A 24,435-nucleotide genomic window follows, 5' to 3' on the forward strand; every position below is an offset into this window, starting at 1 on the left:
CTCAGAGCATCTTTTTAAAGTTTGAAAAAGTTCAACTTTTCTGAAAGTAATGCCCGTCGTGGAGCAGCTTTTTTGACAGCCGACCGATGACAAGCGGAGCAGCCAGACCTGCCGTTTCCATAACAACAAGAAAACACGGAGAAGGTGCCGACAGAAAGATAGTGTTGTGATATGACCGGGGGCTTCCTGTTGGAATGATGGTGAGCTCCGTACGGTTTCCTTTCTCGTATGACGTGGTTGTGAAGCGCAGGGCCGGCCCTGGCTCAGGCAGGATAGGCAGGATAGGCAAACGCTTGGCAGTCACAACGAGTAAAGAAGATAATAAGAAACAAAATGGCGAGAAACAACACTGAAACAAGTGACAAAGAAGTCGACATCTACGGGAGAAAAATGGCCAAAAACATAAAAAAATCTGAATTCTGTAAGCGACAAGAACAGCTGAAAGCTTGCTGAGGGGACCGGATACGTTCTAGCCGGCTCTGGTGAACCCACATTTTCCTCCCCGGCAACTTTAAAAGCATATTTCCTGGTTCTCCACATTTTTTTTTTATCTCTGCATCAAATGCTGCCAGTCTTTCAACAGCTCTAAAAGACCCCTGGTCGGCTTTTTCTTCCCAAAAAAGATGTGACTAAAAAAAATGCTGATGCTTTGATATTTCTGTTTCTGTCTTTTCAAAGTTTTTGTCTCTTTTCTCTCTCTCTGAATCAGGGACTTTTTCAGGAACATTTCAGGAACTCTGGAACATCCCAGCGTCTTGTTTCTCTGGTCCAATCATAGATAACGTTTTCTTAAAGTTTGTGAGATGTTTCACTGATAAGATCTGCAGAAACTAACTCTGGAACAAACACAAATATAACACAATTTACATTTTTTTCTAAATAGACTAAATAGTTTTTTCCCAGACATTTTTGTCACCTTTTTTTATACATTTTTGTCGCCTTTCCCAGAAAAGTCCAGACGTTTTTATCCAAAGAGTTAGTTCAACAGACACCTCCTAAAATACTCTCCAAATGTGCAATCTTTGTTCCACGAAGCATACTGTGCTACAGCAGTTAGCTATGGCCATCTCAGAAGATAGCCTACACATTAACAACTACAGCTGATAGCTACGGCCATCTTAGAAGATAGCCTACACCTAAACAACTACAGCTGATAGCTATGGCCATCTTAGAATATAGCCTACACATTAACAACTACAGCTGATAGCTATGGCCATCTTAGAAGATAGCCTACACATTAACAACTACAGCTGATAGCTATGGCCATCTCAGAAGATAGCTTACACATTAACAACTACAGCTGATAGCTATGGCCATCTCAGAAGATAGCCTACACATTAACAACTACAGCTGATAGCTATGGCCATCTTAGAAGCTAGCCTACACATTAACAACTACAGCTGATAGCTATGGCCATCTTAGAAGATAGCCTACACATTAACAACTACAGCTGATAGCTACGGCCATCTTAGAAGATAGCCTACACCTAAACAACTACAGCTGATAGCTACGGCCATCTTAGAAGATAGCCTACACATTAACAACTACAGCTGATAGCTATGGCCATCTCAGAAGATAGCCTACACATTAACAACTACAGCTGATAGCTACGGCCATCTTAGAAGATAGCCTACACCTAAACAACTACAGCTGATAGCTATGGCCATCTCAGAAGACAGCTTACACATTAACAACTACAGCTGATAGCTACGGCCATCTCAGAAGATAGCCTACACATTAACAACTACAGCTGATAGCTATGGCCATCTTAGAAGCTAGCCTACACATTAACAACTACAGCTGATAGCTACGGCCATCTTAGAAGATAGCCTACACATTAACAACTACAGCTGATAGCTACGGCCATCTTAGAAGATAGCCTACACATTAACAACTACAGCTGATAGCTATGGCCATCTTAGAAGATAGCCTAAACCCTTTGAATAGGGACTTCCAGTATCTCCCCTCTCGACAGAGGCTACTAGTCCCGGGTTGTAGAGCGACAAGATTTAAAAACACCGGCAATCTCTCTGTTAAACAAACTGTTGAATTACTGCACACAACGCACAAGTCGTTTCTTATACATGTTCTACTGTCTGTTTGATATGTTTTAATGTTTTGTGTGTTGCATGTTATGTGGTGGTCTACGATGTTTTAAGGATGTCCTGTCTCTTAGACTGTAAACGTAGTTTACCTACGGGTACCAATAAAGTAACCTGAACCTGAGTTAGCCCTAGTTGCTGCTAGCCCTAGTTGCTCAGCCCTAGTTGCTGCTAGCCCTAGTTGCTGCTAGCCCTAGTTGCTGCTACCTCGCAGTTCTTTTGGTTGAGCAGAAACGCCCAAAAAACTCTCATGTCACTTTCAGACTTTCTTGGTGCTTTTTTTCACCGTTGTCCCTTTATTTGGCATGGTCTCCTTGAGGAGCGAGGAGAGGTGGGACCCTGTCAGGTGACTAATGTTGAGGATCAGCGGGTCGGAGTTCTGTGACGCTGCCGGCTGAGCGCCGCGTCTCCTCGCTCTCCTTCTTCGCCTTCCTCGGGTTGGCGTTCAGACTCTTGGAGCGCATTGTCGGGTACTTCCTGTCCTCCTCCTCCCCCTGCTGTTCCCCGCCGGGCGGCGTGGACACTCCTTCCTCCACTTCCTGTCTGGGAGACCTGTGGGCGGCGCCGCTGAGGCACAGAGAAGATAAATACTGCGTGACCTTTGCCCTCTCCAGAGGGAAGGACGACGCTGCCTCCAGACGGGTTTTCACATCGGGTCTGTGTTCGGCGTCGCATGGCGAAATCAGGATGTCCACGCTGGACAGAGACCGCGTCCTCTCCGTCCGTCCTCGCACCTCCAAAGTCAAGCCGAACTCCTTCACGTCCCCTGGAAACAGGAAACAGGAAAGAGGTTTATGTTTACATTAAGAACTGAGTCAGTTTAAAGGAGTTTTTAGCATTTAGCATTTAATTTGGCCGAGATATGCAAAAGTTTGTGTTTTCGTAGCTAGCTACACAAATTTGTTCGTACGTAATTTCTGCATTTCTAAACAGAGCAAAATTCTTTTGATATCTTTTTGTCAGGTTGGTCTGGAGCTGGTATTTACCAAATTTTGTACAGATCGGATGCACGGCCTAGGATGAGTTCCAAAATGTAGGTTTACGATAAAATCCCTTTTTAAATCCCAAAATTTTTGCCGCTTTCATCCGTTTTTACACCTTGAAAAAAATATGTTTTTGTCCCTTTTTCCTCCTTTTAAACCGTCCTACCTGTTGTGTTTCCAGCCGCTCTCTCTGGACTTGGCAGTAGCTTCCTGTCTGTTCCCTCTGGACTTGGCGGTAGCTTCCTGTCTGTTCCCTCTGGACTCGGTGGTAGCTTCCTCTCTGTTCCCTCTGGACTCGGTAGTAGCTTCCTCTCTGTTCCCTCTGGACTTGGCGGTAGCTTCCTGTCTGTTCCCTCTGGACTCGGTGGTAGCTTCCTCTCTGTTCCCTCTGGACTTGGCGCTAGCTTCCTGTCGGTTCCCTCCACGTCTCCGGCCACGGAGCCGTGGTCGTCATGCTCCAGCTGGTACCGGTAAAGGCTGTAGCCGTCGGCGCTGCTGAGGCTGCCATGCCGCAGCAGAGCGGCCGGCTCGCACACCGACGAGCCTCTGGACCGGACCAGCTCGGCGCGGTCCAGGCCGGCCAGTTTCTCAAGAGCTGTCGCCATCCTGCCGGAGAGATCCTCCAACTGAGCCAGACGCAGATCCACCGTCTGCAGAGACGCCTTCATCGAGTGCTCACGCTCGTTCACTTCCTCCAGACGCATGAACATGTTCTCCACCCTGAAGCACACAGAGGAACACAGGTACGGTAAGGACAACACGGTAGGGACAACAAGGTAGGGACAAAAAGGTAGGGACAACAAGGTAGGGGCAACAAGGTAGGGACAACAAGGTAGGGACAAAAAGGTAGGGACAACAAGGTAGGGGCAACATACTCTCATCTACAGGTTATAGACATGTTCTCCACCCTGAAACACACATAGGAACAGAAAAGGTAAGGGCAACAAGGTAGGGACAACAAGGTAGGGACAACAAGGTAAGGAAAACAAGGTAAGGACAACAAGGTAAGGACATCAAGGTAGGGACAACAAGGTAGGGACAACAAGGTAGGGGCAACAAGGTAGGGACAACAAGGTAGGGACAACAAGGTAAGGAAAACAAGGTAAGGACAACAAGGTAAGGACATCAAGGTAGGGACAACAAGGTAGGGACAACAAGGTAGGGGCAACAAGGTAGGGACAACAAGGTAAGGACAACAAGGTAAGGACGACATACTCTCATCTACAGGGTTATAGACATGTTCTCTACTCTGAAACACACAGAGGAACAGGTAAGGTAAGGACTACTCTCATATACAGGGTTATAGACATGTCGTATGATATTCCATGAAATTACCTAAAAAAGGCATCAAAAATTATACAAAAAACTTTGGAAATTGAAAGAAATGTTTGAAAAAACGTAGAATTATGTTATGTTATGTTCTCCACCCTGAAACAAAACGTTTGCAGAACATTTCCCATAATATCCTACGAAATTACGTCAAAACAAAGTGCAAAAAATGGATCAATCATACAGTAAAAACCTAACAAAAACTTTGAAAAGAGCGACAAATGTCAGGATCCTGCTGTGACTGACTGCCTCTGTGCCACCCTGGTGGCCATTTTGTATATTGTGTTGTGTTTTGTGCTTGTTGCTATTTCCCATGTGCTCTGTAGTTACCTGTCTGTCATGTGTCTTTGTCTCCGCCCATCCCCTTATATGGTCTGCACTTCCTGCCTTGTTAGTTTCCCTCCGTTGCTGCTCTCACCTGTTCCCAATAATTGTCTTGTTGGTCTCGTCCAGTCCTCTGTCTTCCTGTTAATGGACCTTTTTCACAGCAGACATGTTGACTTGTCATAGCAGGAAGAGCCCAGCTGAGATTGATAACCTTAACGATGGCTCAGTTCCATCTAGTGTCCCAGTAAGCTATTTCAGTGAGTCAGCATGAACAATACCAGGACCTCTCCTAAGTGGAACGCAGCCATCATTAATGGTCTGAACACACCTGTGCTGTTCCTACTATGACATGTCAACATGTCTGCTGTGAAAAAGGTCTATAGGTCTGTGTATTTCTACACCCCTCTGTTCCTCTGTTGTTTGTCGGTCCGTCTCTCCGTTTGTCCTGTCTGAGTTTGTAGATTTGTGGTTGTAAGTTTCTAAGTTGTAGAGTCATAATAAATAAAAAGTCATAATAAAGCATGTTTGTCTGGACTTCAGCCTGGAAGAGTCTCGCATTTGGTCCTGCTGAAACCTGACATAAAGGTGGGGCGGATATCGGACCAAAACGTGTGCATGAAAACAGCAAATGACCAAAAACGTTGCAAAAAAGGGAGAAGAACTTTGGGAAAAAGCATCTTTGGACGGCTGGCTTTAAATGTATAAACGTTAATATGAATGTGTAAGGAGTACGTTTGACCTCTCAGATGTGACTCTGATTCTCTCGTTATAAATGTTAATATGAACCTATAAACGTTAATATGAATGTATAAATGTTAATATGAAGGTATAAATGTTAATATGAAGGTATAAATGTTAATATGAAGGTATAAATGTTAATATGAATGTATAAACGTTAATATGAAGGTATAAACGTTAATATGAATGTATAAACGTTAATATGAATGTATAAACGTTAATATGAAGGTATAAATGTTAATATGAAGGTATAAATGTTAATATGAAGGTATGTATAGGTATAAACGTTAATATGAAGGTATAAACGTTAATATGAAGGTATAAACGTTATATGAATGTATACGTTACTATGAAGGTATAAACGTTAATATGAATGTATAAATGTTAATATGAATGTATAAACGTTAATATGAAGGTATAAACGTTAATATGAAGGTATAAACGTTAATATGAATGTATAAACGTTAATATGAAGGTATAAATGTTACTATGAAGGTATAAACGTTAATATGAATGTATAAATGTTAATATGAATGTATAAACGTTAATATGAAGGTATAAACGTTAATATGAAGGTATAAACGTTAATATGAATGTATAAATGTTAATATGAATGTATAAGGAGTATGTTTGACCTCTCAGATGTGACTCTGATTCTCTCGTTGTTGGACGATTGTTTCTCGTCTTCTTTCTCTCTGAAATATTCCTCGACACACTGCTCCTCGAACTCATGAAGACTCTTGAGCTCCTCGGCGCTCAGAACCAGCTCTGAAAAACACAATAACAAACTATATCTCTATATATACTATATATACTATATCTCTATACATACTATATATACTATATCTCTATATATACTATATACTATATCTCTATATATACTACATCTCTATATATACTATATATCCTATATACTATACATACTATATACTATGTCTCTATATATACTATATACTATATATATTATATCTAATATCTAAGGAAACATTGATCAGTGAAGCAGCTCTTAAGGAGTGATGTCTAACGTCAACATTAGTTATAAAGGTTATGAAACATTAATGAAAAATAATGAATAAAGATCTTACGTAGGCACTCTCAGTCTCCCTATAGTATATATATATATATATATATATATATATGTATATAATATCTTACGTAGGCGCCTCTCGTGGTCGTGGCCGTCTCCGTCCGTCCGGCGTCTGCGGCAGCGGCAGCAGATTCTTCGCAGCACGATGAAGATGTGCGGGAAGACAATGAGCGGTGGCGGCAGGATGGGACGGTCGTGGAACGTCATGATCAGCTGATAGCGCTGGAACTTCCACACCTGGTTGGAGATGGACTTCACCTCGAAGAACGTGTTGCTATGGAGACAAAAAAGCGAGAAAAAAAATAGTCCAGTGCTGAGTGAGAACGCTGTAACCTGCAGCCCTGAACCAAGCTGTAATGTAACCCTACAGGACTAATGTTCAGCATCAGTTAGTCACTAAAAGTTCTGTTGTTGCTGCTGACAGACTCAGATTATTATTCTAAGTGTCTGACAACATTATGGGATGGATCCCTACAGAGATAGAGCTTTTAGTTAAAGAGTAAGATCCTTTTAGTTTAACATGAAACCCCGAAATCACCATCACCAAACCCACCAGACTCCATGTAAATAATCAGGACTTTTATCATCGTAAAACACACTTCATTCAAAGTGGACAGAAACTAAATCAAACTACCAAAAGCCGTCTTGGTTCATCTTTCCACTGTTCCAACAATCACCACTCTGGTTTGGTTGAAATAAACCCTTAATTCACCCATTTACATGTGGAGATATCAACCTGATTTCACAGAATTCCGTTAAATAAATATGGCCCCTTAAGTTTAGGAAAATGTCGTGGGTGGGCTTACGGTTCCGTGACACGCGGGAAGAACGGGACGGAAAAGAAGAAAGCCACTTTAGGAAACTTGACATGTGGGACACTAACCCCGGTCTCCTGGGTGAAAGTCCTGTTGTTTGACCCGTCCTCCCCCCCAACGTGGAATCACTACTTTTAGTGATTATGATCCAGCATATCTCCACATTTAAATGGGTGAATTAAGGGTTTATTTCAACCAAACCAGAGTGGTGATTGTTGGAACAGTGGAAAGATGAACCAAGACGGCTTTTGGTAGCTATATTTAATTTCTGTCCACTTTGAATAAAGTGTGTTTTACGATGATAAAACTACTGATTATTTACATGGAGTCTGCTGGAGTTTAGCAACCGTTAGGGTGAGTTTAGTCAGTTTTCTGAAATGTTTTATAGATGTGAGGTGGGAGATACTGACTTTGGAGAGGTTTTAGATATTTTTCTTTTTTGGGTAAGTTTGTAGGTTTTTGTTACTGACTTGGAGACAGGTTGGGACTAGTATGTAGATGTTTCTCTGTGTGTTACTGACTTGAAGACAGCGATGAGCAGGTTGACCAGCAGGATGTTGGCGACCAGCAGGTAGCACGCCATGATGGCGGGCGTGAGCCAGGCACCGGGGATACACGGAGGAAGCTTCTTCCCATCCTCATCGTACATGTTGTCTCCACACGGAGCTGACACACAAACAACACGCTCAGTATCAGCAGCTGTATTATTATACTATTATCATATTATATTATTATACTATTATTATTATTATTATTATTATAACCCTGGAGTCTCTTTGTATGAGTGATTAATCAATAATAATATTTGGTTACACTTTACTTGAAGGTATCGACATAATCGTGACATGACACTGTCATAACTATAACATGACACTGTCATAACTATGACATGACACTGTCATGAATGTGTCATCAACATTATAAACAAGTCATAAACGTTTATGACCTGTCATTAAGTGTCATTTGATTTTTGTCATGACAAGTTGACATTGTTTGGGTTGTCTTGATTGTGACAACTTGACATTAATCAAAGTGACATTACCAGAAGATGTGTTGGTCATGACAAGTTGACATTAAATCTTTGGAGTGTCCTTATTAAGACAACTTGACATTAAACAGGATGACATTATGTCAAGTTGTCATGACCAACACATCTTCTGGTAACTTTGATTAATGTCAAGACAACCCAAACAATGTCAACTTGTCATGACAAAAAACAAATGACACTTAATGACAGAAGTCATAAACGTTTATGACTTGTTTATAATGTTTATGACACGTTCATGACAGTGTCATGTCATAGATAACTATGACATGACACTGTCATGAACAGTGTCATGTCAGTTATGACAGTGTTATGTCATAGTTATGACAGTGTCATGTCAGTTATGACAGTGTCATGTCAGTTATGACAGTGTCATGTCATAGATATGACAGTGCCATGTTATAGATATGACAGTGTCATGTTATAGATATGACAGTGTCATGTTATAGATATGACAGTGTCATGTTATAGATATGACAGTGCCATGTTATAGATATGACAGTGTCATGTCATAGTTATGACAGTGTCATGTCACGACTGCACTATAAATTTATGCAGAACTATTCACCAGAAAGCAGGAAATTAAGTGTTTTTTGCCTCAGGCCCCCGTTATAATTCACCCCCAATATTGAAACAACCGGCCTCTCTGATTGGTGGAGAGTAAACCCCCCAAATATTAAAGTTTAACCTCTGTACTTACGATTGATTTCCATCGCGTAAACTGTCCATCAACAGTCAGAGAGAAACAGAAGAGAGAGAATAATCAATAATCAATAACAGAAACATGAACAATCTGTTCAAGAAAACAAGAAAAAAAACGTTGATTTACAAAACAAATTATTTATTTTATTTTATTTTACTTTAAAATAAACTCAGTGTTAATTTGGACTAACAAACATCAGGACAACATCTGTATTCTCAATTCAAACGGGATCAAAAGTCCCACGGTGGATATAGGAAGGGGCGGGACTTACACACAATAAGGGGCGGGACTTACACACAATAAGGGGCGGGACTTACACACAATAAGGGGCGTGATTTACACACATGACGGGGCGGGACTTACACACAAGTATGGGCGGGACTTACACACATGAAGGGGCGGGATGTACACACAGGAAGGGGCGGGACCAGGGGCAAAGCTAGACTCTCAGTACAGTGGGGGCGGAACTTCATCATGGGGCCCATTGCTACCAAGTCATTTTAAAATTATGATGAATGCATATGTTATAATGTGTCAGTTGTTGAGCCAAGTAAGCCTATATGTCAAATAAATCACAAAGAAAAGACACTTTTTTTGACAAGTTTGTGTTGATGAAAATTTTATTTTTTTTATTTTGCTTTTTCTCCCATATTCTGGGTGAGGAGAGAGAGAAAAAACCTGACAAAAATTTAAAAAACTTTGAAAAAAGCACAGGAAGGGGCGGGGCTTAAGAAGACGGACTGATGGACTGAAGTCCTACTATGAACTCTAGTCTCAGGGTCTATGGAGTCGGTGAACAATCAGGAAACCAAAGGAAATGAAATGAAACAAAGGAAACAGGAAGTGCCGGGAGTCTTACTATGAACTCTAGTCTTACGGTCTATGGAGTCGGCGAACACCTCTCCGTAGATCATCCAGTACGGCATGTAGAAGATGTTTCTGGCCAGCCGCCAGGTTGGCTCCTCATCAGGGTGAAGGATGGCCTGCCGCGCCACGCCGAAACTCATCAGCACCACCAGCATGATGACCACGAAGTACAGCATGTCGACCATCTGCACGAGACAGTTCACACTTTAATCACACAGTGACAACTGGAGTATAACTGAGTATAACTGCAGTATAACTGGCATATAACTGGAGTATAACTGGAGTATAACCAGAGTATAACTGGAGTAAAACTGGAGTATAACTGGAGTATAACTGGAGTATAACTGGAGTAAAACTGAGTATAACTGCAGTATAACTGAGTATAACCGGAGTATAACCGGAGTATAACTGGAGTATAACTGCAGTATAACTGAGTATAACCGGAGTATAACCGCAGTATAACTGCAGTATAACGGGCATATAACTGGAGTATAACCAGAGTATAACTGGAGTAAAACTGGAGTATAACTGGAGTATAACTGGAGTAAAACTGAGTATAACTGCAGTATAACTGAGTATAACCGGAGTATAACTGGAGTATAACTGGAGTATAACCGGCATATAACTGGCGCATATTTGTGGGCGTACCATCTTGCCGATCATCATGACGTAGGGACCCAGGTACTTGTTGACTCCGAAGATGTCGAGCACGCGGATGTACCAGAAGATGATGTCGACGCAGTAGATGACGCGTCCGTAGCCGAGCGACGGCTCGCTCTGCAGGCGCAGCAGCAGACCCAGCAGGAAGACGGAGATGGCCGCCAGGTCTGTGATGTTCCAGTAATCCTCCAGCCACACGTTGATCTTCTGCTTCAGTTTCCCCGGCTCCGACATCAGAATCTGCAACCAATCACAGCCGGGTTATGTTTTTGACATTTTTGTTGTCTATTAACCTGAATTATTATAGAAATTTGTCGCATTTTTGTAGCTTTTTCCATTGCTTTTGTCACTTCTTTGGTCACATTTCTTTGACATTTTTGACACTTTGTTATTGCCTTTCTTTTCAATGTCATTCAACATTTTTGTTGCTTAATTCTCGACTACTTTCAGCTTTTCTTTCAACTTTTATTTGCCACTTTTGTCGGCAAAAGTTTTTGCAATATCCACAAGGTTTTAGGAAAAGATGAAACGCCGACAAAAGTGGCAAATAAAAGTCGAGTAGTCGAAAAATATGCAACAAAAATGTTGAATGTAACATTGAAAAAAAAGGCAATAACAAAGCGTCAAAAATGTCAAAGAAATGTGACCAAAGAAGTGACAAAAGCAATGGAAAAAGCTACAAAAATGCGACAAATTTCTACAGTAATTCATGGGAATCAACAACAAAAATGTCAAAAAAATGACAAAGAAAGAGACTAAAATATTGTAAAAAGGCCTTGAAAATACGTTGACAAAAAGGCAAAAATATTCGGAAAAAAAGCATCCAAAACAAGGCTGGGTTCAGGTGCGTCTCCGTGGTTACCTGTCGGACTTTCTCCAGACCCAGAGTGATGATGTAAGAGATGACGATCCACTCCTGCAGAGATGGCCATCGCTCCATCTTCACCAGAATGATGTAATTATACAAGGCAAGGTACACCAGGTAGGAGATCTACACACACACACACACACACACACACACACACACACAGACTTTGATTATCAATCTGTTTCTGAACAAGCAACAACAGCATTAAAAAACATCAAAAAGCAACTGGTGGACTGGTCCTATGGAGCTTTTTCACAGCAGACATGTTGACTTGTCATAGCAGGAAGAGCCCAGCTGAGATTGATAACCTTAACGGTGGCTCAGTTCCATCTAGTGTCCCAGTAAGCTATTTCAGTGAGTCAGCATGAACAACACCAGGACCTCTCCTAAGGGGAACGCAGCCATCATTAATGGTCTGAACACACCTGGGCTGTTCCTACTAGGACATGTCAACATGTCTGCCGTGAAAAAGGACTATTAGGAACTGTTAATCCTAATGATCACCATGGTTACAGTGAGACAGGTTTCTGACAGTATATAGACATAGAGATATTGTAATACAGTGTATAGTTTATATATATAGCTATAGAGATCTTGGGTTAGGGTTAGGGTTAGGGGGATGGTTTCTGACATTAGATATATATAGAGATATTGTAATACAGTGTATAGTTATATATATAGCTATAGAGATCTTGGGTTAGGGTTAGGGTTAGGGGGATGGTTTCTGACATTAGATATATATAGAGATATTGTAATACAGTGTATAGTTATATATATAGCTATAGAGATCTTGGGTTAGGGTTAGGGGGATGGTTTCTGACAGATAGATATATAGAGATCTTGCCGTGTTGAACCAGAACTTGGTGAAGGGAGCGTTGTAGAACTCGTAGATCTTCTTCCCAATGGGAGTCTTCCTCTTCTTCTTCTGCTCTTCTTCTTCATCTCCTTTCTTTGACGTGGCGTCCAAGGTGGAGGCGCCGTCCTGAAACAAACTCCCCATCACTCAAACTGCTCAAAACTAACAATCAAGGTAACGAAATGAAAAATGTCATTAAAACAGTCGTGATATTTCAGGGAAAAAGTGGTGAAAGATTTCTGGAACCTAAATCACTCTAAGAGTAAACTAACACTGAGAGCTTCATGCATTACTTTTAAATATTAATGAACGTCCGTTACATTTATAAAGTTACTTAAAGATGCAGTATAAGACTTATAAACTACCTTTCTGTCATATCTGCTGAAACTGACCCTATGTTCCAGTAGAACTACATGAAGCAGGTCATTAAAATAATTCCAGCTCCTCTGGCTCCACCTACAGCCTGGAGTGCTCACTGTTCAGATGCACCAATCAGGGCCAGGGGGGTGTCTAACTGTTCAGATGGACCAATCAGGTCCAGGGGGGTGTCTAACTGTTCAGATGCACCAATCAGAGCCAGGGGGGTGTCTAACTGTTCAGATGGACCAATCAGGGCCAGGGGGGGTGTCTAACTGTTCAGATGCACCAATCAGGGCCAGGGGGGTGTCTAACTGTTCAGATGGACCAATCAGGTCCAGGGGGGTGTCTAACTGTTCAGATGGACCAATCAGGGCCATGGGGGGTGTCTAACTGTTCAGATAGACCAATCAGGGCCAGGGGGTGATCACAGCAGATTTGTATCATGCGGATGCTCCGACAGTGTTGTTGTCATTAATTAGAATTCCTCATGGGGGAGACAGAAACTACGCACTCAGGGCCCTATTTTAACGATCTGAGGTCACGGCGTGAAGCGCCTGGTGCAGGTGTGTTTAGGGCCATATCCACTTTTGCTAGTTTGACGGCAGATAAAAAGGGTCCGTGTGCCGGGTGCATGGTTCTAAAGGGTTGTACTTAGTGTCTTCATTAATCAGAGGGGTGTTTTGGGCGTAACATGCAATCAACCAATCAGAGATCATCTCCCATTCCCTTTAAAAGCCAGGCGCGTTTGGACCTTGGAGCATTGCTATTATGATGGAGGATCTGCACCGTAATATTTTTATTGTGTGTGTGTGTGTGTGTGTGTGTGTGTGTGTGTGTGTGTGTGTGTGTGTGTGCTGCTGTGCATCCCTGTGTGTGTAACAAGCATAGTGTGCATGCGCTGTGCACGAGCCTAGGAGCATTTTACTAATGCTCTGTTAAAATAACAATGAAATGCTGCGTTATTGACTTTAGACCAGGTTTTTGTTGGTCAATGGTGCGATCACTTCCCACTGCCTCAAGATAGCAATACTCCCAGAATGGACCTGAACACACCTCCCTGTAAGACCAGCACGCCCAGAATGCACCTGAACACACCTCCCTGTAAGATCAACAGAATGCACCTGAACACACCTCCCTGTAAGACCAGCACGCCCAGAATGCACCTAAATACACCTCCCTGTAAGACCAGCACGCCCAGAACGCACCTGAACACACCTCCCTGTAAGACCAGCCATGGGCCCCAGATGGGTGCAGGTGCATTTGCTATTTAAACTGACAACTGGGTCGGTCTTAAACTAGCAGAGACACTTGGGTCGGGCTTTGTGCTGCGCCGGGTGCAGGATAGGGGCCTGTAGCTTGACGTTGAAGATGAAAGTGGTTCTTACCTTGCTGGATTTGTTGTCATCATCTTTGGGTTTGCCGTCTTCATTCTGTTTGGACGAATGGTACGATGCTTCGTCTCCGACACGGAAGTCCATGAGGAGAATGGAAGGAGGGAAGACGATCCCTAAAATTACCTGCACACGCACATATCATTTTAATTTACACCAGTTATTAACATGTGTCTACTACCACAGAAGAGAACTTCCAAATACATAACAATACGCACAGAGACACACACACACACACACACACACACACACACACACACACACACACACACACAGGACATAGGAACATTTCTGTCATTAGATGTTGATGATTTTGGCGCTTTTCTGTCCATTTTTAATCGCTTGTTAGAAGTGACATTTTAGCCGTTTTTGTAGCTGTTGTATCCCTTGTGTTTGCCGTAACGTTACCTTGAGACTGTTGCTCTTGCCCATCCTCAGACAGCCCATCCACATGTCGGTGAGCAACATCTGGCTGCAGGTGTGAGCGATGAAGTCTCGGTGTTTGGCTGCGACCGCCAGCTTCAGACACGTGGAGTTACTCCAGTTCTTCAGTTCGTACGTCAGCAGCTTCATGGCCACCTGCTCGTCGTGTTTGTACGACTGATCCAAGAGCTCGTAGGCCAGCGCACCAAACTCCCTGCAGACACACAACACACACACAAACAGAATACACAATACTGTTCAAACTCCCTGCAGACGCACAACACACACACACACACACACACAAACAGAACACACAATACTGTTCAAACTCCCTGCAGACGCACAACACACACACACACACAAACAGAACACACAATACTGTTCAAACTCCCTGCAGACACACAACACACACACACAAACAGAATACACAACATACACACACAAACAGACACACACATACACACACAAACAGAATACATAATACTGTTCAAACTCCCTGCAGACGCACAGCATACACACACACACACACAAACAGACACACAACATACACACACAAACCGACGCACAACATACACTCCTGTTGAGAGTGTGTGTCTCTGTGTGTGTGTGTGTCTGTGTGTGTGTGTGTGTGTCTCTCTGTGTGTGTGTCTGTGTGTGTGTGTGTGTGTGTGTGTGTGTGTGTGTGTGTGTGTGTGTGTGTCTCTCTGTGTGTGTCTCTCTGTGTGTGTGTGTGTGTGTGTGTGTCTCTGATTGTGTGTGTGTGTATCTGTGTGTGTCTCTGATTGTGTGTGTGTATGTGTGTGTGTGTGTGTGTGTGTGTGTCTGTGTGTGTGTGTGTGTGTGTGTGTCTCTCTGTGTGTGTATGTGTGTGTCTGTGTCTGTGTGTCTGTGTTTGTGTCTGTGTGTGTGTGTGTCTCTGTGTGTGTGTGTGTGTGTGTGTGTCTCTGATTGTGTGTGTGTGTGTGTGTGTGTGTGTGTGTGTCTAACTTGGAGTTGTTCTCCAGGTCCTGGAAGATGTCCTCTACCAGCTCGCTCTGCGAGGACTCGTGGGCCATGGCCTTGTAGAGCTTACAGGCCACCAGGGCCTTGGCCATGGCCTCCTCGCCGCGCTGCCACAGGAACAGCGCCATCTTCTGGCGCTTCATGAGCACGGCCCACACCATCAGCTCGTGGAATGGGTACTGGAAGCGGCTAACCTCGGGGTCGTCCACGTCAATGTCTACTTCCTCTTCCTTCTTATTCTTCTTCTTTCCTTTCCCCTTTGCACGCGGCTCGTCGTCCTAAAGCAGAGGTCACCACCATCATGCACTTCTTCATATCTTGATTTATTTTTCACCAATTTCAGATCAAACATAGGTGTTGGAGTATAAATCACACAAATCCGTCCATTCAGGATTAAATTCCCTGTTTTCTTCCGATTATATATTTGCACAAAAAATAGACAATTTTTTAAAAAGTGACAAAAACGCGTCTGTTCTTTTGCGGTTGTGACTCGCTGTCAAACTGGATAATTAAATAAAGTTCTGTGAGCTAGACCGAACGACAGAGATAGAAATCATATCACATCCATACCGGGATAGTGGTATACAGCTGTTATAACATATGTTAATATATGTATTTTTAACATGCTGGTATGACATTGGTACTCAGTATTTCTGAACTACAGCAGGAAATATTAAAAACAACATACCTCCATTCCAAGAAGCTTCAGAGCTTTCGGCTGTAAGAGAAGGAATATGAACAGGATCAGTTTATTGTTCCAGAAATTACATTACATTATTACATTACATGTCATTTAGCTGACGCTTTTATCCAGAGCGACTTACAATTAAGTGCTTTCAACTGTGAAGGTTCAAACTCCAGACAACAAGTAGTAAGAGTAAATACGGTAGATTTAGATAGGCAAAGCTACAAAGAGACAAATGAAAGGGCAGGTTCAAGAATCTTTTTTTTTATCCGAGGTGTAGTCAGAAGAGATGCGTTTTTAGCCTTCGGTGGAAGATGTGTAGGCTTTCGGCCATCCTGATATCGATGGGGAGCTCGTTCCACCATTTGGGAGCCAGGACAGTGAACAGTCGGGATTTGGTTGAGTGATTAGTTCTCCCTCGATGTGGGGGGGCAGCAAGCAGGTTGGCTGATGCAGAACGAAGTGGGCGGGTTGGGGTATATGGTTTGACCATGTCCTGGATGTAAGCCGGGGCTGATCCGTTCGTGGCCCTGTATGAGAGTACTAGTGTCTTGAAGCGGATGCGGGCAGCAGTTGGTAACCAGTGAAGAGAGCGGAGGAGCGGTGTAGTGTGAGAGAACTTGGGGAGGTTGAAGACAAGTCGAGCCGCTGCATTCTGAATGAGCTGCAGGGGTCGGATGGCACATGCAGGCAGGCCAATCAGGAGGGAGCATGCAGGCAGGCCAATCAGGAGGGAGCATGCAGGCAGGCCAATCAGGAGGGAGTTGCAGTAGTCTAGACGTGAGATGACTAGAGCCTGAACCAGAACCTGAGCCGCCTTCTGCGTTAGAAGGGGACGTATCCTTCCGATGTTATGCAGCATGTATCTACACGATCGGGTAGTTGCAGCAATGTTAGCAGTGAAGGAGAGTTGGTCGTCAAGTGTTACACCCAGGTTTCTAGCAGTCTGGGTGGGGACTACTATAGAGTTGTCAATTGTTATAGTCAGGTCTTGGGTAGGAGAGCCCTTCCCTGGAAGGAAAAGGAGCTCAGTCTTGTCGAGGTTGAGTTTCAGATGGTGTGTGGACATCCAAGAAGAGATGTCAGTCAGACAGGCTGAGATACGTGCTGCTACCTGAGTTTCAGACTCAGGAAAGGAGAGAATTAGTTGGGTGTCATCTGCGTAGCTGTGATAAGAAAAGCCGTGCGACTGAATGACAGACCCGAGAGAGTTGGTGTACAGAGAGAAGAGGAGGGGACCCAGGACTGATCCCTGAGGAACCCCAGTTTTGAGTGGGCAAGGTTCTGAGCTAGATCCTCTCCAGGTTACCCGGTAGGTTCGGTCTGTCAGGTAAGATGTGAGTAATGAGAGCGCAGAGCCTGAGACACCCAGATTTCGGAGTGTCGAAATGAGGATCTGGTGGTTCACTGTGTCAACGGCAGCAGAAAGATCCAGAAGGATGATAATGGAAGAGAGAGAGGTTGTTCTAGCGATGTGAAGCTGCTCAGTGACAGCAAGGAGGGCAGTTTCTGTTGAGTGGCCAGCCTTGAAGCCAGACTGGTGGGGATCAAGAAGGTTGTTCTGGTGGAGATAGGTAGAGAGTTGATTATAAATGGCACGCTCAAGAGTTTTAGATAGAAATGGAAGAAGGGAGACGGGTCTGTAGTTATTTACATCAGAGGAGTCGAGTGTTGGTTTTTTGAGCAGTGGGGTCACTCTTGCCTCTTTGAGAGCATCGGGGAAACAGCCAGTTGACAAGGAGATGTTGATGAGATGGGTGAGGAAAGGAAGGAGGTCCGGAGCAATGGACTGGAGAAGGTGAGAAGGGATAGGATCCAGGGGGCAGGTGGTTGGGCGGGCAGAGGTAATCAAAGTAAGAATTTGGTTTGGAGATAAAGGGGTGAAAGAGGAAAGAGTACTGGAAGTGATGGATGGTAAGGTGATTTCAGGAGGTGTGGTTGAGAATGAAGAGCGTATGTCATCTATCTTTTTTACAAAGTAGTTGACAAAGTGGGTTGGTAGGAGGGAGGAGGGAGGAGGTGGACTGGGGGAATCTAGGAGGTTAGAGAAGATGGAAAAAAGTTTTTTGGGGTTCGAGAAAGAGGATTCAATTTTGGTTTGATAAAAAGAGCTTTTGGCTGCAGAAATAGAGGCAGCGAAGGAGGAAAGAAGAGACTGATAGGTAAGCAGATCATCTGGGTGTTTAGATTTCTGCCATTTCCTTTCCGCTGCCCATATAGTTGATCTTTCAGCACGTACTGAGTCAGATAACCATGGAGCTGGGGAGGATTTGCGAGCCTGTCGTGAAGTAAGAGGGCAGAGAGAGGCGAGAGAGGAGGATAGAGTAGAGAAGAGAGTGTCTGTGGCAGCTTTGGGAGACATGAGTAAGAAAGAGTCGGATGGAGGGAGGGTTGATAAAGTACATGCCGCCAGAGAAGAAGGAGAGAGTGAACGAATATTACGGCGGACAGGTATGGTGTCTCTTGAGATATGGTTGTGAGCTTGGGAGAGCGGGAGAGAGTAAGAGATGAAGAAATGGTCTGAGGTATGGAGTGGAGTAACAGTGAGGTTGGCTGTAGAGCAGTTTCTGGTGAATATGAGATCTAAGTGGTTGCCAGCTTTGTGAGTGGGTGGTGAAGGAGAGAGTGAGAGGGCAAAAGAAGAGAGAAGGTGTAGAAAGGCAGCTGACTGAATGTAGTATTATATGTAGTACTCACTCTCTTGAGGCCGTACAGGTTGCTGTAGTAATAGTATATGTAGTATTATATGTAGTACTCACTTTCTTGAGGCCGTAGAAGTTGTTGTAGTAATATTATATGTAGTATTATGTGTAGTACTCACTCTCGAGGCCGTAGAGGTTGTTGTAGTAGTAGTATATGTAGTATTATGTGTAGTATTCACTCTCTTGATGCTGTAGAGCAGGGGTATTCAACTAAATTTTAAAAAGGTCCAGTTAGAGAAAATGTTTTGAAGCAAAGGTCCGGAAGATCATAATGTCTAACAATTTAGTGTTATATATATTTAAGTAGCCTAGTAGTTGTATCAACATCTGAATGTAATCAATAACTGACCGTCAAATCAAATTAATTCAGTACAATTCAAAAACTTGTTGACAATATTTATTGTTACATAACATAGAACTAAACATATATGTATGACTGTATAACAAATATATGTATATGTATGATGTTCTCTCATTAACTAAATAAAACTAGGGCTGAATTTCAAAATAAGAGAAAATACATAAAATGTGAAAATTGTGCATTTTCAAAAAAAGTGTTTAACTTTGGAAAAATAATATAAAGGGAGGAAAAGTCTGAATTTTTCCATTTCTGTTTCACATATTAACTCAACAGTCTCAACCAGTTTTACAAATAATAAATCTCAACAGATCTTAACAATTGAATAGTTTTAGAGTATCACTTTCTTCCCCTCAGATCCCACTCCCCCATGTTTTTGCTCAGTGAGAGAATTGAGCTTTAGCCTGTCTTGCCAGGATTTTAAACCTGGGCTTGAATGGAGTCAGGGCCATTCTCATACACACGTGAAGGTGCTCATTGGTGAGCCTGGAACGATATTTACCTTTAATTATGTTCATTGTGGAGAAAGCTGCCCTGTAGTTGTATGTGGAGCCAAACATGGTCAAGATGTTTAGGGCTACTTTCCTCAGACCTGGGAAAGCAGTCTCAGGGACCATTTGGAGCCAGAAAGTGGAAGGGTCAGTTCTTACAAAGTGCTCTTTCAGGGCCACATCTGCTTGGAGATCAACCAATTGCATCTGGAGAGACTCAGCATTTACCCATTTAAAGTGCTGTGTGACTTCCTTTGAGAACCCCCTGACATCTGTGATCAGAAATGGGTTCTGAATGAACATGGTGAGCTGCTCTCCAAAGCTGAAGCTGTCAAAACGGTTGCTGAAGTTTACAATCAGCTTATCAATAAAATCAACAAAAGAAGACAAATCTCTCTGTCCCTGAACCTGTTCCTGCACTGCTGGGAAGTGTACACAGTCTCCCTGCAGGTCTTCCTTGAACACTTCAAGTTTCCTCTGAAAGGAGCGAACAGGTATCATCAGTTCACAAATTGAATTGTCCTTGCCCTGTAGCCTCAAATTCAATTCATTCAGATGTGACGTGATATCAACCAAAAAGGCTACATTATCCATCCATTTCTCATTTTCTAAAAAGAGAGAAAACTGTGTTGCCTTCTGACTGCTTAGCTCTGCCAAAAAAAATGCTAATTCCCTCCTGATGGACCAAAAGCGCTCTAGCACCCTGCCTTTGCTGAGCCATCTCACATTGTTGTGCAGCAAAAGATCATCAGCATTGGCATCAACTTCTCTGAGGAATTCCCTAAGCATGCGATGTTGGTAGGAAGAGGATGCCCTGAGAAAATTTATCATTTTCATCATTGTATTCATCACCTCAGCATGCTCATCTGACAGGGAGGCACCCTCTGTGCACAGATTGATGAATGATGCAATGGTAAGAAAACAGCTCAGGATTGTCCCCTTTCAGTCTTGCTACAGCTCCTTTTTCTTTCCCTATCATAGAAGGGGCTCCATCTGTGGTTATTGAAACCACTTGTTTTGGCTCTATTCCTCTTTTTTGTTAGCATCTCCTTAATGGCCAGGTAGATATCCTCTCCTCTTGTACTGGTCTGAAGGGAGTGACACCTAACATGTCTTCACAGAATGTTTTCTGGTCAGTGTTGAAAAACCTGGCATACACTACCAGCTGAGCATTGTCACATATGTCAGTGGACTCATCCACAGCTAAGCCTACACATGGTGCCTTATGCATGGCTTCATCTAGCTGGGTTAGCACATCCTGAGTTAATATTTCACTTTTCTTTGTGGCAGATGATGCTGACATGGGAATTTGCTTTATTTTATCACAAAGCTCATTTTTTTGTTTTCCCTCAAGTAGTGTTTCAGCTACTGCACTCATGCATTCTTTGACAACCCCTCCATCTGTAAATGGCTTTTTGTGTTTACCCAAAATCCAAGAAACTCTGAGGGAACACTCCAGAGCACGTTGTTGGGCAGTGAATGTGTGGCTCAGGATCCTGGTGGACTGGTCATATTGGGCTCTGAGACTACTTATTTTCTGTGATCTCAATTCAGATTTGACTGGGTATGTTTGTTCAAAACCTTTGTTTTGTCTCATAATGGCGTTTCACATTGCCACCTTTAATAAGTGCCACGGTTTCTGCACATATGAGACACACTGGTTTAGTGCTCCCATTGGGAAGTATGAACAGAAATGAGTCTGTCCATTCTGGATTAAATGCTCCGTTTGTATTCTCCGTTTTCACTGTCCACTTTTCTTTTTTTGGAGAGTGCCATTTGTTCCTTATTTTTCTCTGTTACCCTTTCTCCGTCTCACTCATCTGTTTCGCTCCCTTTGTCTGTATCTCTCTCTATCTCCGTCTCCCTTCGTCTGTTTCGCTCCCTTTCTCCGTCTCATTCGTCTGTTTTCGCTCCCTTTGTTTTCTACATGTATCGCTATCTTTTTAATCCGACTTTCTTTTCCTGTGTAACTTGCTTCTAACTCTCTCATCTGTCTGCACTGTAGAGTCCCAATGTTTCCCGCCCGGAATGCAAAGACTTCATTGGCTGAGTGGTATCACGTGGGATGGCTTAACTCATATGCAATTGGTCTGTGCGTTTCCTCATCCACTAAACCACTACCGTAAAGACTACAAAAGCTGTGCATATTAAAATAGAAGCGCCCCGTCAGGTTTTAATTCATAATCTTTTGTTTTTGTCCTGGTCCGTATGGGACGGCTTCTAGGTCTGGATCCGGACCGCGGTCCACCTGTTAGTGACCTATGCCATAGAGGTTGTTGTAGTAGTAGTAGTATATGTAGTATTATGTGTAGTACTCACTCTCTTGAGGCCATAGAGGTTGTTGTAGTAGTAGTAGTATATGTAGTATTATATGTAGTACTCACTCTCTTGAGGCCGTACAGGTTGTTGTAGTAGTAGTATATGTATTATTATATGTAGTACTCACTCTCTTGAGGCCGTACAGGTTGTTGTAGTAGTAGTATATGTAGTATTATGTGTAGTACTCACTCTCTTGAGGCCGTACAGGTTGTTGTAGTAGTAGTATATGTAGTATTATGTGTAGTACTCACTCTCTTGAGGCCGTACAGGTTGTTGTAGTAGTAGTATATGTAGTATTATGTGTAGTACTCACTCTCTTGAGGCCGTACAGGTTGTTGTAGTAGTAGTATATGTAGTATTATGTGTAGTACTCACTCTCTTGAGGCCGTAGAGGTTGTTGTACAGCGTTCTGAAGGTCTTGCGGGTGTAGTTGCAGCGGTAAGCTCCGCCCATGAGGAGCTCCAACACCAGGCCGATATCGATCAGCGTGATCTGGTAGTCTGGGGGGAGATTCCCCTGAAATACACACCACAGTCAATACTAATAGCCCCTGAACACACCACAGTCACTACTAACAGCACCTGAACACACTACAGTCACTACTAACAGCACCTGAACACACTACAGTCACTACTAACAGCACCTGAACACACCACAGTCACTACTAACAGCACCTGAACACACCACAGTCACTACTAACAGCACCTGAACACATCACAATCACTACTAACAGCACCTGAACACACCACAGTCACTACTAACAGCACATGAACACACCACAGTCACTGCTAACAGCCCCTGAACACACTACAGTCACTACTAACAGCACCTGAACACACCACAGTCACTACTAACAGCCCCTGAACACACCACAGTCACTACTAACAGCCCCTGAACACACTACAGTCACTACTAACACAACATTTATCTCAGTATTCATAAAAACCCTTAAACCCTTGTGTTGTCTTCCATTGGACCGTGCACTTGTCGTCACAACTGAAAATTTTCAGTTTTGCTGACATTTTTTCGACCCTTTTGGTGCTTTTTTCAATGTTTTTAGCCCATTTTCACCCCGTTTTACACTTCCTTTCACTACCATGTCACACTAACACCAACTTATTACTAGTTTTACACTTATTTTTGGAATTCATGATCAATAATAAACCTCATTTATAGGAAATTATATCTAATCCTGGAGTTAAAAAAGCAGAAATTATGAATTTTTTAGACTAATAATGAAATTTAACAAAACACCCAAAATTCACAGACAGTAGAGATCAGATCTTCTGTTGTATGGAGTCATCTGTTATTTTTGGGTAATTAAAACAAGGTAGTAACAAAGAAACCCATATTTCACAGAAAGACATTTAGAAAACAACACAAGGATTAAACATGTTAAGAAGTCACGAAACTCACCTTTTTCACGTCTCTGACCACAAAGTGTAGCGTGTTGGCCGGTCCCAACTTCTGCAGGAGACAAACAGCAAAACAAACAGATGATGCCTGTAGCTTGTTCAGTGATAGGTTACTGAAGGCTAGTCTCCCTGTAGCTTGTACAGTGATGCCCAGAATGCACCTGAACACACCTCCCTGTAAGACCAGCACGCCCAGAATGCACCTGAACACACCTCCCTGTAAGACCAGCACGCCCAGAATGCACCTGAACACACCTCCCTGTAAGACTGCTGGACGGTCTTAAACTAGCAAAGACACTTGGGTCGAGCTCTGTGCTGCGCTGGGTGCAGGATAGGACCTTTAACATTTACAGTACATTCACACGGAAATATACAAAAACAAAACATATATCTAAATACAATAGTTAAAAAGATCTGACGTCTTAAAGATGATCTGGTTTCTTAAGTGACTGTCGGGTTTGTTCCTCCACACAGGAAGGGGCGGGACTTCCCCTCTCTACATGTCAGTTGACTTTAAAGGTTATAGAACATGAGTCCATCCACACGTGCAAATGTTTTAATTAAGGCACTTTTATTTCATTGAAATGCACTTGAGTTGTCTTTGCCTCTTTTGTGATTGTAAGTTGTTGTCTATGTAACTAACTTGTTCTGCTATCTTGGCCAGGTCTCTCTTAAAAAAGAGATTGTATATCTCAATGAGACTAAATAAAATACACGTGTGATTCCAGCCCAGTCTCACGGCAGTTCGTGAAATGGTCACGTTATTTAATCTATTGATTCGTCTTCACAGGGACGTTTTTCTCGTTTTTTTTGTGGTGATCAGCATGAAAATGTAAAGTAATGTATTTCAATGGGAATATATTTCGTGATCACAGCACGAAAATGGTAGGGAGCAGTATGAAAAGCCGA

The 24,435-nt window shown here is 42.9% G+C and overlaps 1 protein-coding gene across 1 annotated transcript; it reads right to left on the reverse strand.

The window, feature by feature from the left end:
• Positions 1-2,385: 2,385 nt before the first annotated feature.
• On the reverse strand, positions 2,386-22,445 carry LOC116063135 (transient receptor potential cation channel subfamily M member 1-like). Its single transcript, XM_035999106.1, has 15 exons — positions 22,425-22,445; positions 16,245-16,274; positions 15,542-15,834; positions 14,540-14,768; positions 14,126-14,257; positions 12,369-12,506; positions 11,519-11,647; positions 10,645-10,896; positions 10,007-10,181; positions 9,127-9,147; positions 7,903-8,047; positions 6,635-6,840; positions 6,115-6,247; positions 3,252-3,805; positions 2,386-2,868 (listed from the first exon to the last, which is right to left on the reverse strand). The coding sequence occupies exons 2-15, from the start codon at positions 16,248-16,250 to the stop codon at positions 2,453-2,455; spliced, it is 2,829 nt and encodes a 942-aa protein (XP_035854999.1). The 5' UTR covers positions 16,251-16,274; positions 22,425-22,445; the 3' UTR covers positions 2,386-2,452.
• Between the last annotated feature and the right edge of the window lie 1,990 nt (positions 22,446-24,435).

This window comes from Sander lucioperca, chromosome 3 (assembly GCF_008315115.2).
Source record: "Sander lucioperca isolate FBNREF2018 chromosome 3, SLUC_FBN_1.2, whole genome shotgun sequence".
In the NCBI taxonomy this organism is placed as follows: Eukaryota; Metazoa; Chordata; class Actinopteri; order Perciformes; family Percidae; genus Sander; species Sander lucioperca.

Coding starts and splice junctions, on each gene's coding strand:
- LOC116063135 (XM_035999106.1), bottom strand. Junction 14,258..14,539: donor GCAAGAGCAACAGTCTCAAG/GTAACGTTACGG, acceptor GTGCGTGTGCAG/GTAATTTTAGGGATCGTCTT. Junction 6,248..6,634: donor CGACCACGAGAGGCGCCTAC/GTAAGATATTAT, acceptor TGTGTTTTTCAG/AGCTGGTTCTGAGCGCCGAG.